The sequence below is a fragment of the Hakea prostrata genome, chromosome 3 (assembly GCF_041222555.1).
Source record: "Hakea prostrata isolate BN-2017 chromosome 3, UWA_Hpros_2, whole genome shotgun sequence".
In the NCBI taxonomy this organism is placed as follows: domain Eukaryota; kingdom Viridiplantae; phylum Streptophyta; class Magnoliopsida; order Proteales; family Proteaceae; genus Hakea; species Hakea prostrata.
Window position 1 is genome coordinate 13,498,079 of NC_142602.1, and position 13,906 is coordinate 13,511,984.

The following is a 13,906-nucleotide window of genomic DNA, read 5'->3' on the forward strand; positions in this document are numbered from 1 at the left end:
CCTTTCCATCAAGAAAGCACATTCTTTAATATTTTTTTCATGAGGCTCACGTTTAAAATTTATACAATAATTCGAGGGTGGGACCTCATATGGTCCCACATGGGCCCCCATAAAATATGTGCTGATGCATTGGGGAAGTACTACGAGAAGGTGATCTGAACTATTGTCAGGGGTTTGAATCCTCTACAACACTTAGAAGCAACAACCATCCAGTGGCAGCTATGAGTGAGTGCTATGTGGCGAATAGTGGATCCTAACCGTTGGTTGTTCTAATACTTTTTATCCTTTAGTTAAACGAGTCCAATTAAGCTGGTTCATCGATCAAACCATTGATCCAGCCAATCCTCTGCCATTCAGGTGTCATCACTTCTTCGTAATCAATAAGCTCGATTTTCTTCATTGTTGTCGTCACATTCATTCGTTGGAGTTTTCATCGACTTTGGCTAGTGACTAAGTGCGATAACAACAACAATGTGGGAAGAGGGTAGAGATGAGAGGATTTCGACCGAAGTTCTTCTTTTTTTTCCCCCTTAAGTGAGTCAGACTGAGTGAAGAATAGAGGGTTGGTTAAATCCAACGCTTTGATCAATGAACCAACATAATTGGGGCAATCTAATAAAAGATAGAATTTTGGAACAACATACATGAATAAGATTAATTTTTTACCACGTGGCATTCATTCTTAACAGCCATTGGATGGCTGCCTTCATGCCTTCATCTCATCTTTTTGTGGGAAATGAAATACTAAACCATATTCTACCCAAGAAAAGAAATCACTAAATCCATCTATTCACACACCATGAAACATTTTTATTAAAAAAAAAAAAAAAAAACATACCATGAAACATTTCGATTCAGTTAAATAGTAAATAGTAATGGCTTGAATTTCTTAATTTCCAAAGTTATAGAAAAAGTGAAAAGAAGACTTGTAGAAGCATGTGAAAGTGGACCAATTTTTGGAAGGAACAAGTGAACAACAAACATGTGAATGCATTGAAAAGATAATCATCTGCTTCCTTATAAAGAAAACCAAGGGCCATAAACCACAAAAAGTGAACAAAACTACAAAAGAAAACTTGAAGAAAACGAACGAACGAAGATCAATTGAAAAGACGACTTTGAGAGGCCCCTTATAAGATTAGATTGTACAGAAAACGAACAAACGAAGAAAAACAAACAGATGTAACTGATTCACATCACATGGAAATTAGTGGTTGGAGCTTAATTCCAATGGATCGGAAATTGGGCCTATAGTGGCCTACTGCTACAAGGACTAATTAAAGTTTCTGGCTTCAAACAAAACATCCCAAGAACAGAAAAAAAAAAAGTGACAGAATATACTATGCATGGTAGATCATTTTTGCAGCTTTTTCAAAATTCTTTTGGTCGATCCAGCCCAGACTAGTTCAATCAATCGGATCAGCATTGTTGGGTTTTGATAATTTCTTTTTCAGAGATTGTCCTAAATCCTGGAAACCCTTCTATTGTGTTTTACCAGAATCAGGATCTTGATGAGGTTTCTGGTTCTTAAATCCATTTTAGGGTTTTGAGTTTTAACCTTATATTTATGGCAGTAAGAATTTTCTGGGACAAGGTGGGGTTGGTGACAGGAATAAGAAAGTCAGAACAAACAAACGAGCTAGCATAGCAGAAAGTACTGCTTCCAAGGTTAAAGCCAAAGAAAATCTAGGACACTTCTCCATTTAAAAGCTCTCTCCCCTTGGGTCCTTACCCAGAAGAGCTAAATAATGAAGAAACCCACCCACCTTCAGTGCTTCACCTTCTATGGGTTTCTATCACCAAGAAAGTGTGTGGGACCCTGAAGTAGAGACTTTTGGATCATAACGAAGCAATAATCTTATCTCTGAGCCCCAACAACTTTGCATGGCAAGTCCTTCTCCTCTAGTCTTCTCATTCAACTTTAAATCTCATAATGAGTCTATCAATGGCAATGGCTTTTTCATTATCATCCACCATCCCTCATAATGCAAGATCCAAAACTGGACATTGTTTGGAACTGAAAGCTGTTTGTGGCTTGAATTCACAGAGAAGTCATTTTGCATGCCAGAGATGATGTCTTCTTGGATTCTTTTCATTTCTACTTTTTCCTAATGAGTTGTAGTACTGTTCTAGCTACAAAACTAATTTGACAGCTTATTTTGGACCAGTTGAGTCCAAGCCCCAAGGCAGAATCCAAAACTGCAGTAATTAAATATATGCTACACCAAAAATTATTACCTGATTAAGGTTGATGTTCCAAGTTACTTTGATTGCCGTTGCTATTATCCATGATGGAATTGAAAAAGAAGAAAAAATGAGAAAGAGGACTCTTGTTAGTTTATAACAAGGCAATGAATCTTAGGAGTACATCAACTGAGTTCTGGGCAGCTAAAGAGGCAAAGATATCTGCTTCATTAGAGACAGCAGAGCCTCCACCAGCTAAATCAGACAGTCCCCTGATTGCAATGAAAGGGATCCCTTCTTGAAGAGAGATCAGAGCAACTGCAGCACTTTCCATGTCGATCGGTGATACATTGAACTTTGTATTCAAGAATTGCCGATATGCTGCATTATCAACAAATACATTTGCACTGCAACCTCTTTCTACTATAAACACTCCTGGATTTCTTGGCAAACAAGTAGAATTTACACACCCCTGTAGTGTCACATTCTGTACACCAAACAAAGAAAACAATGCCCAAAAAGCAGGAGGAAGAGAAGAGAATTGAGAACCCAGTACTTCCAGAATTTCATTCAAATGGAAAATGCATTTAGCTGTGGAGAAATAATTAATTACCCCAATTTTATGTGCAATTGCAAAGTAATGACTGTTGACTGGAACCCAGAAGGCATGTTGCCTTACTTCTGGAGTTCCATTTACTGGATAGATTTCTTCTGGTTGATACCAAACACTGTTTAAAAGGTTTGCTGATGAATTTCCATTTCCTTTAACAACAGTGTAATCTGAAAAGTTGAGGAACCCAATACTTCTTGTGTAATCTCCACTGGACTCCAAGGATAGAGGATCGTTAGCACCTTGTCCATACCTCTGCTTGACCCAAAATAGGAAAGTTCACAAAATATAGAAGAGAAAAAAATTATGGAAGCAGAAAAAGATGCTGCTTCAAAGCTTTTTATTGTTCAAGCTTTGGATTACAAAATATAAAAGTGGGAAAAAAAATATTACTTTAAATGTCAATGAAAAAATTGATGGAAAAATCATGCTACAAAAGAATTCTAAATTCTTACATGCAAAGCTAATGAAGAATAAAATGTCAATAAAAATCAAAATAATTTTATGAGAAAAAAAAGCTGTCTAAGTTGCTGGTGTTTGTTTGTAAACATAAGAATGAGCTGACCACCTTACAATGAAAAATCAACTCCTCCAAAAATTTTAATTGACCCCTAATTAATTGATGTGCACACATAGATCAAACACTATATTATCATGATTTTTGTTCTCTGTTTTCTTTTTTCTTAGCATCCAAAGATAAATTAAATTTTTTTTTAAATATTTTGAAAATGGTCTATATAATTAACCGTGACCCACAAAGATAGTTTAATTCAATTAAAAAAAAATCTAAGTGATTTAGTTGATTATTTATAAATGAATTTAATTAATATCAACACTACTAACCGATAGCTAGTCATTAGGTCACATATACTTTTCAACTCAAGAAAAATATGTTAGTTCACTGTCATAAAACAACCCAAATAAGACCAAATAAAAGGGTAAAAACATGCATGGTATATGAGAAAGAAATTAAGTTTAAATTGTCATAAAGCAACAAGAATGTCATTTTATATTAAAAACACAACGACACGTTTCATGATACTTTAATTTTAGTTTTTCCTTGGAGGTGACTTTGATACTTATGTCAGGTTGAAATTATAAAAGAATTATCAAGATGTCTCTTATTACAATGTGGGTCTGCCTACTTTCATTTACCAAAATTAAATTTACAAAATATTTCTGTGTCAATTAGGTTGGTGGAATCAAACCCTAATCTCAAACATTATTTTATTGTAAAGAACAAAATTTCCCATCTTTCTTTGGACTGGTGGTTCTTCATTGCAATTCAAAGACTGGATCAACTCATTAGAATTAGACTACCACTTTATTCAATTTCATCATAATATCCTATATTTCATTGATATTTCCTAAGATATTTCTTACTTTTATATTTATAAGTCTTCTATGTCGTGAAGCTTTTAAATAGCCGACCATTGATCCCAAGAGCATGACTTGAGATCCTTTACTCATTAGGGTAGAAGATTGTATTGCCCTTGCATTTTCCCACTGTAATTTTAGGAAGAGATAAAGCAAACTATATATCCTCGGAAGTGTGCCCGTCCTAAATATATAGTAAAAATGTGTGAGGAGAACATAATCCTCTAATGATGTTGTTGACATAGGATTTGGAGTTTGGACTCAAAAGAGAATCCTTTGAAAAAAATAGTTTTTAATAATTTTAAAAATATTTACCTAAAATCAGTTTTTAAATATCTTACACAGTGACGCAGGGAAAGTGCAAGGTTTGAATTTTAGCTTTTTGAAAGAAGGTGCCCATCATGCTACATAAAGACAGATGTGCTTCCAATTTTAATTTCTTCTCTTCTGAAGAAATTTTGACTAGTAAGTTGCGTTACGTACCTGCCAATTCCAAAGACCTGTATGAGCCCAGTATTGAGGAATCGTCACATCTCCAATTTGGAGCTGAGGGTTTGCATTTCCTGCAATTCCATAATGCACTACTCCTTCCACTTTGAACAAACTCACAAGTAGTTCTGTGGCTATGCCTGCATTCAACTATCATATAACACAAATTACCACAACTTCAAACTAATAATTAAGAGGAAGAAGGAGATGAGTTCAACACCTACCATGCTCAACCCTGTCATTACAATTATAACTTTCTTAGATTCAACCTTTCCAATGTGAAATCTTCTTCCTGTGTCAAATCAAACACAAACAGAGAACGGGAGGAGAAAAAAAAATATATTAATCTAACTATCAGAGGTCAGATCATTCTTCTTTCTCATTGACTTTCTGGGTTTAGAAGTGATGATCACGTACAAGGATAATAATATTTTCTACTCTACAGGAGAAAACCCATAAGAGATTTTATTTTCTGATTACCTGCAAAGTCCAAGTAAGGAAGTTTTTCATCTGCTACAAAGCTTGAAGATTGAAGAAGAGGGCTCATCTCAAAGGCGTTTGGCACCACAATCCCCAAGTAAGAGCCCTTCTGGTTAACTTTTTTGATCTTTTTCATGGTACCACTTGAAATTGCTCCATCAATCGTGCTGCAACTACTCAGCAGAATAAGAAAACCCAAGAACACTAGTTTCATCCCACAGCCCATCCTTCTTTCAAACCAGGTGAAGGAAAAGTGGAAATAGAAGAACACAGAATTGTCCCACCCACATATACAACTTATATAAGGAACCCTCACTAAAGAGACGCATACGTTTTGCAAATGAGAGGATATTCTAGCCAATTAAAACAATTAGAGATGCAAAAACCATCAAAGAAATCCGGGCAACTGATTGTGTCTTTCTGTTTCTCTTTTGATTCATACATTGAATATTCAGATACAAATGGCGAGTAATATACAAAATAATTAGTAAGTCAATCATTATGGGCTGTCAAAAAACATTAAATAAAGGTTTTGTCAAACATAGTAGTAGAGATTGACACGTTGATTTGGTCACTAGTGGAATTAGATCTTTGTCAGCTACTGTCTTTGATTGGAGTATATGGAATAAGGAATCTTTATGAAAAGGAAAATATGGATCAAGGAATCTTTGTTATCTGCTCCCCTTAGATTTTATTTTATATATATTTTTTTATTTCTTACAAAAAAAACTTACCTTTTAAGGATTCTAACGTTTGAGCCTTTGAGGTGCAGGTGCTTTACTACTAAACATTAAGGATCAGATCAAAAGCTCTAAAAAGCTCTAAAAGCTGATAGAATAAGTTTAGTCAAGTGTTGCCAATGCTTTTTTCTTCCTAATAATTTCTTGAGTAAACCATGATAGGGAGCTTGAGAGAGAGAGAGGGCTTGGGTTGTTTACAAGAAGGCTATAAATTTTAGGAGTACAGCAACAGAATTCTGGGAAGCTAAAGAAGCAAAGATGTCTGTTTCATTAGAGATGGCAGAACCTCCACCGACTAAATCAGAGGAGAGAGAGAGAGAGAGAGAGAGAGAGCCCTAATTGCAATAAAAGGGATCCCTTGTTGGAGAGACATAGTACATGAGAGCAACCGTAGCACTTTCCTTGTCCACATACTACTGGTGTCACTTTGAACTTTGTATTTAGAAATTCCCGATATGCTGCATTATCAACATATACATTGGCACTGCACCCTCTTATTTCCACCATGAAAGTACACACCAGGGTTCCTTGGTAAACAAGTAGAGTTTACACACATTTCCAACGTTAAATTTCGTAAACCAAGCAAACAAAACAAAAGCCAAAAGCAGGAGGGAGAAAATATATCGATAATTCAGAACTCAGTTCGTTTGAAATAAGAAAAGCATTTAGACGAGGAGAAAAAAATCAGAAGGCATGACTGTTGACTGGAACCCAGAAGGCATGTTCCCTCAATATTTCTGGAGTTCCATTTACTGGAAAGATTTCCTCTGGGTAGGGTGGTACCAAACACTATTTAAAAGGTTTGGTGATGAAAGTCCATTTCCGTTAACATACAGTGTAATCTGAATCGCTCAGGAACCCAACGGTTCTCTTGTAGTCCCCGTTAGATTCAAGTGGTAGACAGGTAGAGTATCGTCTTTAACCCCATCTCCATACCTCTGCTTCAGTCAGAAGAGAAAATTATGTGAGAAACAAAAACAGTTCTTCTACAAAAAAAAATGGAGATTGAAGAAGAGGGAGGAGGGTTCATCTCAATCTTTGAAATTGGGCACCACGATCCCCAAGTAAGATCCGTTCCGGTTAATTTCTCTTGTGTCTTTATTTCTCGGAATTGCTCACAGGGCCAAATCAACAGCAGATTTGGAGCAATAGAAAGAAGAAGCACAAGTTGACACCATTACCATGTCCATTTCTGATTTTCTAGTAGATATGTGACATGTGTCTCAATATTTTCGTTACATCAAAATGTTGAAATCCGTTTACAAGTCACCTCATTTAAAATGTTGAAGTGACTTATAAATAAATTTCAACCATTTGATACGATGTTGAGACACATATCATACATTTACAAGGAAATCAATAGTCCACCGGATAAAATTCCTAGAAGTTGTGGGTTGTTGTCGTGTTAGCCTGTGCTGCGTTTGTTTGTAAAGATGAGGTGGAAAAAAAGGGTTGAAAAAAAAAACTTGTGGGTCTCATGTGTAGTAGGGTGAGGGAAAACCGGAAAAGGAAAGTAAGATATTTGGTGGAAAAATGTTAATTGTGGTCTCACTTTTTACTTTTTCACAAAGTCTTACACATTTTGTAGAATTTTAAAAATGATTGGAGTGAGGAATTTGACTTGCTACCTAACCGTATATGATTCTTTAAATTGAGAAAACTTATCTTTGACTTTCTCACCATAAAAACTAAACAAACTACACTTTTAAGATTTACAAGAAAAGTAAAATATTCAGATGTTGTGAATTTTTTCACTAGAGAGCGAGTTTTTAACGTTTAGCTCATGTGGTGGAAATAGTTTCTTTCTTTTGTTTAACAAAAGTTTTTAGTAATTAAAAATGGGTATAAAAACACCTTTTTTAAAAATTAAAAAAAAAACTCATAAAATCATTCTTTTTTAAACGTATAAAAACGTATTTTAGTCATTACACATTACATACAAGGATAATTTAATAATTTAAATTCTAAAAATTAAATTATTTTAACAAAAAATTATGTACTAAGTGTGAGTAATTAATAATATTAAAATAAACCACCAATAATATTTGGCACTTTAAGAGAAGTACTTTCAAACTTTACCCTCACTTAAGGGAGCTATTAGTAAATTCATTTGAAAGTTATATCTTTTAATATGATTTTTTTTGGGTAATAGACATTTATAAATAAATATTATTTATAAAATTCTTCCTTGGATGTCCATCAATAGATAAAAGGGTAATTTTCATCTGGACCCCCTGAAGTTTGGTCCATGTCATTTTTAGTCCAAATAAATGGACACTTTGCATCTGCCTCCCCTGAAGTATTCAACAAGATCAATTAAGGACAATTTGTGGTTTTTATGACCAAAATACCCTCACATCTATTCTATCGTAAGATTTTAGACATGTGGATATTCTAATAGGATGAACCTAAATCCATATGAAAAAATACACATTTCTAATTCTCCAATTCTCTCTCATCTTTTACCAACAAAAAAAATAAAATTCTCTCTCATCTCCTTCATCCGCCATCTCTGCCATTTTCCTCTTCAACTCCGGCGACAGTTGAATTTACAGTTGAAGATAAGTGATTACAAACACTAATTACTGCCTTCCTTGAGGCTTGTTTCTTGGATTTTAGTTTGCTATTGCAGTATTGCTTCAAATTATTTTTTCACTTTTAATTTAACTCTCTGAAAGAGTCGTGTGATGATTTACATATCGCGGCATACTTCAGATGATTATCCATTTATCCCTAATTACAATGCAAGTCTTTCACTCTTATCTGATGGCTCTTTCTGTTTTATATCTTCATAATTAATCAACTTTTCCTTTTTCTAAATTTAAAAGCATTTGATTGCAAGAGTCGATTTGTTGGATTTTGACGGAATTTTTTATTATTAGGGTTTTTACATAGTTCTAGTTCAGTGTTTTATGGATTCTCTTACGCAGTTCATTGGAGGATCGATCTAGCAATTTCTTTTAGGCTGACTGTAATCAATCGGTGTTCGATTGACAACCTCCGGAATCGGTTTGGTCTATATTTAGAGTTCTGTTTAAGAGAATTTGAATAGTTCCGCGAACAGAGAAAAAAATCTAGTTAGTTTATGTTGCCAAAGATCTCAAAACTAATATGTGCTATCTTCAGAAATCTTATAAGAAGCTCAGATGAACTTCCATGGAGTTGAATTGTTGCCGGAGTTGAAGAGGAAAAAAGCAAAGATGGCAGATGACGGACCGATGATGGAGAAGATGAAGGAGATGAGAGAGAATTGGGGACTTAAAATGAGTATTTTTTTCAGATTGATTTATGTTCATCCGATTGGAATGATCCGTGTGTCTAAAATCTTACGGTAGAATAGATGTGAGGGTATTTTGGTCATAAAAATCACAAATTGTCCTTTAGTAAAAATAGAGATAATGTTATACACTACTCTTAAGGAAACGACTAATTTTTTTACCAAATATTTACCAAATTTTTTTTTTTTTTTTTTTTGGGGGGGGGAGTGAGGGGTAGAAGTGAGATGGATCTTTTTAGAGTTTTGTTCTCTTTACGCCCAATCCACTACATATCTATTAAATGAAAGACCCATTTAATTATGGCCCTATGTGACTCTGTCTACAATATTAGTGAAAATTTATGTTGAATAATCATTGGTAAGTTCCTTACAAATTTGTCTCTTCACAAAGATTAATATCTAGTGAGAGAGTTTGCTGTAGTTTCTTCTTTCTTTTATTGATTTTTTTTCTTTTTTATAAAAATAATCCCTTGCGTGAAATTCCTGCTTTTCTTATCATGAAAAGGAGAGGGGGAGGGAGGGGGAGGGGGGATTTCAACTTTCATTCCAAAAATATAGGCTTTTTTTTTTTTTTTGGTACGTCAAAATTTTGAGCTCTTATATTATCTTATCTTCTTCTTCTATTTTATCGCTCAATTAAGCTTAATTTGCAACTAATAAGGCTTTGTGGTGTTTTAATTACTAATTCAATCTTCGGAGGTGGCTTTCCAACCGCCAAGCCTACTCGCATCTGACATTGTTTTACAGGAATCCGAAGACTGAACAATTTTTAAACGCATCAATATATATAAAAATTGAATATTTAAACCCAAAGAACAAGTAATATAAACAATTAGTAAGTCAACCATCACAGGCTGTCAGAAAAACATTAAAAGAAGTTATGCTCAAATATAGAAGTAGAAATTCACACGTTGATTTGGTCAGCAATGGAATTAGATCTTTATCAGCTGCTGTCTCTCATTCTGATATATTGAATAAGGAATCTTTATCAAATGGAAAATATGGATCAAGGACTTTTGTTAGGTACCCAGCTCCCATCAATTTTTTTTGTTTTCTTTTCTTTTCTTTCTTTCTTTTTCTTCTGTAACTAATCCTTTGAATCTTAACATGATATTACCAGGTATACAATAAATGTTAAGTATTTGACCAGGGTTAAAAGTTTTGAAACTGATGGAATAAGTTGAGTCAAACTTTTTAATTAGTTTCATAGTATTAAACTGACAGAATCTAATCTCCATACACCAAATTGAGCCCAATAGCATCCTAATATTCCCTAAATGATTACATGCTAAAACCCAAATGAACAAATTTTCCACGCACCTCCCATGATAGGGAGTTTTTTTCTTTCCTTAAGAAACAAGTAAATCGTATTAGGGAGCTTGGAAGCCCTTATTCAATCATTTTCGCTTTGTGATAAGGGGGGAGAGAGAGAGAGAAGATGGCTCCTGTTGATTACAACAGGGCTATGAATTTTAGGAGTACAACAACAGAATTCTGGGAAGCCAAAGAGGCAAAGATGTCTGCTTCATTAGAGACGGCAGAACCTCCACCAGCTAAATCAGAGAGTGCCCTAATTGCAATGAAAGGGATCCCTTGTTGGAGAGAGATGAGAGCAACCGCGGCACTTTCCATGTCCAATGGTGTCACCTTGAACTTTGTATTCAGGAATTCCCTGTATGCTGCGTTATCAAGATATACATTGGCACTACAGCCTCTTTCTACCATGAACACACCTGGGTTCCTTGGTAAACAAGTAGAGTTTACACACCTTTCCAATGTTAAATTCTGTTAACCAAGCAAACAAAACAAAGCCAGGAAGCAGGAGGGACAAAAAGAGAATTGAGAACCCAGTTCCAGAGTTGTCTTGAAAAGAAAAAAAAAAAAGTTGCATTTAGATGAGGAGAAAGAACTAATTACCCCAATTTTTTTTGCAATTGCCAAGTAGTGACTGTTGACTGGAACCCAGAAGGCATGTTCCCTCATTTCTGGAGTTCCATTTACTGGAAAGATTTCCTCTGGTTGGTACCAAACACTATTTAAAAGGTTTGCTGATGGAAGTTCATTTCCGTTAACAACAGTGTAATCTGAGTAGTTTAGGAACCCAATGGTTCTTGTGTAATCCCCATTAGATTCTAATGGTAGAGTATCGTTAACCCCATCTCCATACCTCTGCATCAGCCAGAAGAGGAAATTATGCGAGAAACATAAAAACATTTCTTTGTTCTTCTTGTTATATAAGAAACTACAAATCATATTGAACATGCATTTGAAGGAGTTGTTAGGTTAACTGCGTTATATACCTGCCAGTTCCAAAGGCCAGTATGAGCCCAATATTGTGGGATTGTCACATCTCCGATTTCAAGCTCTGGGTTTGCATTTCCTGCAATTCCATAATGCACCACTCCTTCCACTCTGAACAAACTGAGTAATAGTTGTGTGGTTATTCCTGCATTTAGCTATCGTAGATATGTGGTTGCAAGTTTTTTTTAGGTTAGATAACGTTTTATTTTAAAGCTCAAACTAATAGGAAATGATTCTTTAAAGGTAAACATCAACATCTACCATGCTCAACCCTGTCATCACAATAATAACGTTCTTAGACTCAATTTTTCCAAAGCGAAATCTTCTACCTGTGATGAAAGAGAAATTTAAGAAAAGAAAAATGAAACCCATCAACCTAAATAGAAAACCAAAGAGATTATGATACCGGATTTCTCTTATTTCTCCTTAATTTTTCTGGGTTTACGAGTGTGATAATAACTAAAATGAATGAAAGAGTTTACTTTGTAATTACCACCAAATTCCAGGTAAGGAAGATTTTCGTCGGCTACGAAGCTTGGAGATTGAAGAAGAGGATTCATCTCAAAGGAATTGGGCACCACAATCCCCAAGTAAGAGCTGTTCCGGTTAATTTCTCTTATCTTTTTCCTGGTACTACTTGGAATTGCTCCATCGACTGGCCTGCAACTAGTGATCAGCAAAAGAAGAAAACCCAAGAACACTAGAGTCGCAGTACAGCCCATCCTGCCTTTTATCTCACAGAAGAATAAACAAGAATGAATATGCTGTGGGTTCCTCTAATGTAACGTAGTATATATAGAAGACATCCTCACTCAATAGGCAGAAGATGCTTAAGAAATACCTTTCTGTTTAATTCCACTTGAAAAGTGTCTTAATGGTTAACTAAATATTCAGATGCAAAAGCCAAGAACGGATGCACTACTAACGAGAACTAGTGTTGATTTACCACAAAAAAAAAAAAAAACAAGAACTAGTGTTTTGTTGAGCTTACAACTTCTTTCTTTAATTTCGGCAGAACTAACTTTCCAATTAACGATTCTGGTAAAAAAAATTTGGAACGTTATCGGTATCTGAGCAGTCATTTCTTTCCATCTTGGGACTTGTGAGGTTCACTCCGTATCTTTACATCTTGGCGAATTCACTGTTGATAAAGATTTTTCATAAAAGACACTTAGGTTTAAAATCTTTTGGAGGTTTGGCTCTTTTCCTTTTTTGTAGTTTTCAGAATTGTTAAAAACGTGCAAAATAAAATTGTCTCCAGTTTCTTTTAAGTCTTTAACCAGATGAATTGTTGTTCCATAAAATTATTCTAGGAACGCAGTTTTTATTTGATCAACCATTAGATATTTAAATTATGTGATCCTTATTCACAGGCCACAGGCCCTATTCATGTACAGCTCTAGTTGAAATGTCTATGTCCCAATATGTTTATGTGGAAGTTTGGACAAAGTTGTTTAAAATGCGGGATGTTGTCTCCATCAGTGTTATCTACCATTCAAATTTTGTCACATAATTGATATAAGGGCAAATTACATATACATCCATTGTATTTGTAATTAATTACATCTATGTTCCCGGAGAAAAAATAATTACAAATGTCTTTTATTGTTTTGCAGAGCTGTCCAAACATTAACTCTGGTTATTACTCTCTTGCAATTATGAATTACCCAATAAAACATTCTCTCTTTAGTCTTTTGGGAGCATTTATTCCTCTCTACGAGGATTTGTGTTCATTAGAGTCTGACTTAATCATTGGAGGTGATTTCTCGTCCCCAGAGGAGGTCTACACTCATTTTTTTTGTTTCTTAGGAACCAGATTGATAGAACCAATTGATCCACAATCAGATTTTAGAACAATAGATGTGCACTATAATAAGGTTTTATATGCCTTCACATCCGAGAGATACGGCAACTCGGCAGCATTAACCATGGTAGCTACCTAGCTATTACCATGGCTGTTAACGTGTGTATGGGCCATGGGCCTGGGCCAAGCTGCTTCAGCTAGGTAAGGAAGGTTTCATGATTATCCTCACGAAGCTTAATTACAAACAATTAATATTTGCTTTTCCTTTTTTTATTTTTCCGTAGGAAGCAGATTTATTTCTGAAGGCAAACCCAAGAAATGAATACAAAAAAGCAGTGGAAAATCCAGCCAAGTTGTCAAGTACCTCATCGACAAGTTTTTGCTAGCCAGCTAGGCTGTTAGCTGATGCATTCATTCACAGCTCTAGAAATATGCTGAAAGCAAGAAAAAAAGGGAAAAGAATAAGCTCCAAAAATCCACTATATACACCAACCTGGCCTTAAGCTAGCATGGGCCTGGGCCTGGGCCTAAATCACCCTGATAGCGTCTACATCTTGTAACGAGGCCCATACCAATCCATAATCAAGTTATGTGACAGGCAACCTTGTCTCTCGAGCAGCCGTCCTCTTAGCCTCCGTTCTGAA

At 35.1% G+C, this 13,906-nt stretch overlaps 2 protein-coding genes, 1 non-coding gene and 1 pseudogene across 3 annotated transcripts; 1 reads left to right on the forward strand and 3 right to left on the reverse strand.

Moving 5' to 3' along the window:
* Positions 1–2,056: 2,056 nt before the first annotated feature.
* LOC149020929 (bark storage protein A-like) lies at positions 2,057–5,517 on the reverse strand. Its single transcript, XM_089147014.1, has 5 exons — positions 5,141–5,517; positions 4,885–4,952; positions 4,655–4,810; positions 2,798–3,049; positions 2,057–2,671 (listed from the first exon to the last, which is right to left on the reverse strand). Exons 1-5 carry the CDS (start codon positions 5,364–5,366, stop codon positions 2,339–2,341), a joined length of 1,035 nt encoding a protein of 344 aa, XP_089003140.1. The 5' UTR covers positions 5,367–5,517; the 3' UTR covers positions 2,057–2,338.
* A 557-nt stretch (positions 5,518–6,074) lies between these two features.
* Positions 6,075–7,070, reverse strand: LOC149020930 (uncharacterized; annotated as a pseudogene).
* A 1,485-nt stretch (positions 7,071–8,555) lies between these two features.
* Positions 8,556–8,655, forward strand: LOC149020931 (small nucleolar RNA snR60/Z15/Z230/Z193/J17). Its single transcript, XR_016172674.1, has one exon. It is a non-coding gene; the product is annotated as a small nucleolar RNA snR60/Z15/Z230/Z193/J17 (small nucleolar RNA).
* A 1,416-nt stretch (positions 8,656–10,071) lies between these two features.
* On the reverse strand, positions 10,072–12,343 carry LOC149020932 (bark storage protein A-like). The gene is made up of 5 exons (XM_089149170.1): positions 11,952–12,343; positions 11,720–11,787; positions 11,458–11,613; positions 11,075–11,326; positions 10,072–10,942 (listed from the first exon to the last, which is right to left on the reverse strand). The coding sequence occupies exons 1-5, from the start codon at positions 12,178–12,180 to the stop codon at positions 10,610–10,612; spliced, it is 1,038 nt and encodes a 345-aa protein (XP_089005296.1). The 5' UTR covers positions 12,181–12,343; the 3' UTR covers positions 10,072–10,609.
* Positions 12,344–13,906: the final 1,563 nt, after the last annotated feature.

Coding starts and splice junctions, on each gene's coding strand:
- LOC149020929 (XM_089147014.1), bottom strand. CDS start 5,366: ATGGGCTGTGGGATGAAACTAGTGTTCTTGGGTTTTCTTATTCTGCTG. Junction 3,050..4,654: donor CAGGTCTTTGGAATTGGCAG/GTACGTAACGCA, acceptor TGGGTCAAGCAG/AGGTATGGACAAGGTGCTAA. Junction 2,672..2,797: donor CAATTGCACATAAAATTGGG/GTAATTAATTAT, acceptor TTTGGTGTACAG/AATGTGACACTACAGGGGTG.
- LOC149020932 (XM_089149170.1), bottom strand. CDS start 12,180: ATGGGCTGTACTGCGACTCTAGTGTTCTTGGGTTTTCTTCTTTTGCTG. Junction 11,788..11,951: donor TCCTTACCTGGAATTTGGTG/GTAATTACAAAG, acceptor CTTTCATCACAG/GTAGAAGATTTCGCTTTGGA. Junction 10,943..11,074: donor CAATTGCAAAAAAAATTGGG/GTAATTAGTTCT, acceptor CTTGGTTAACAG/AATTTAACATTGGAAAGGTG.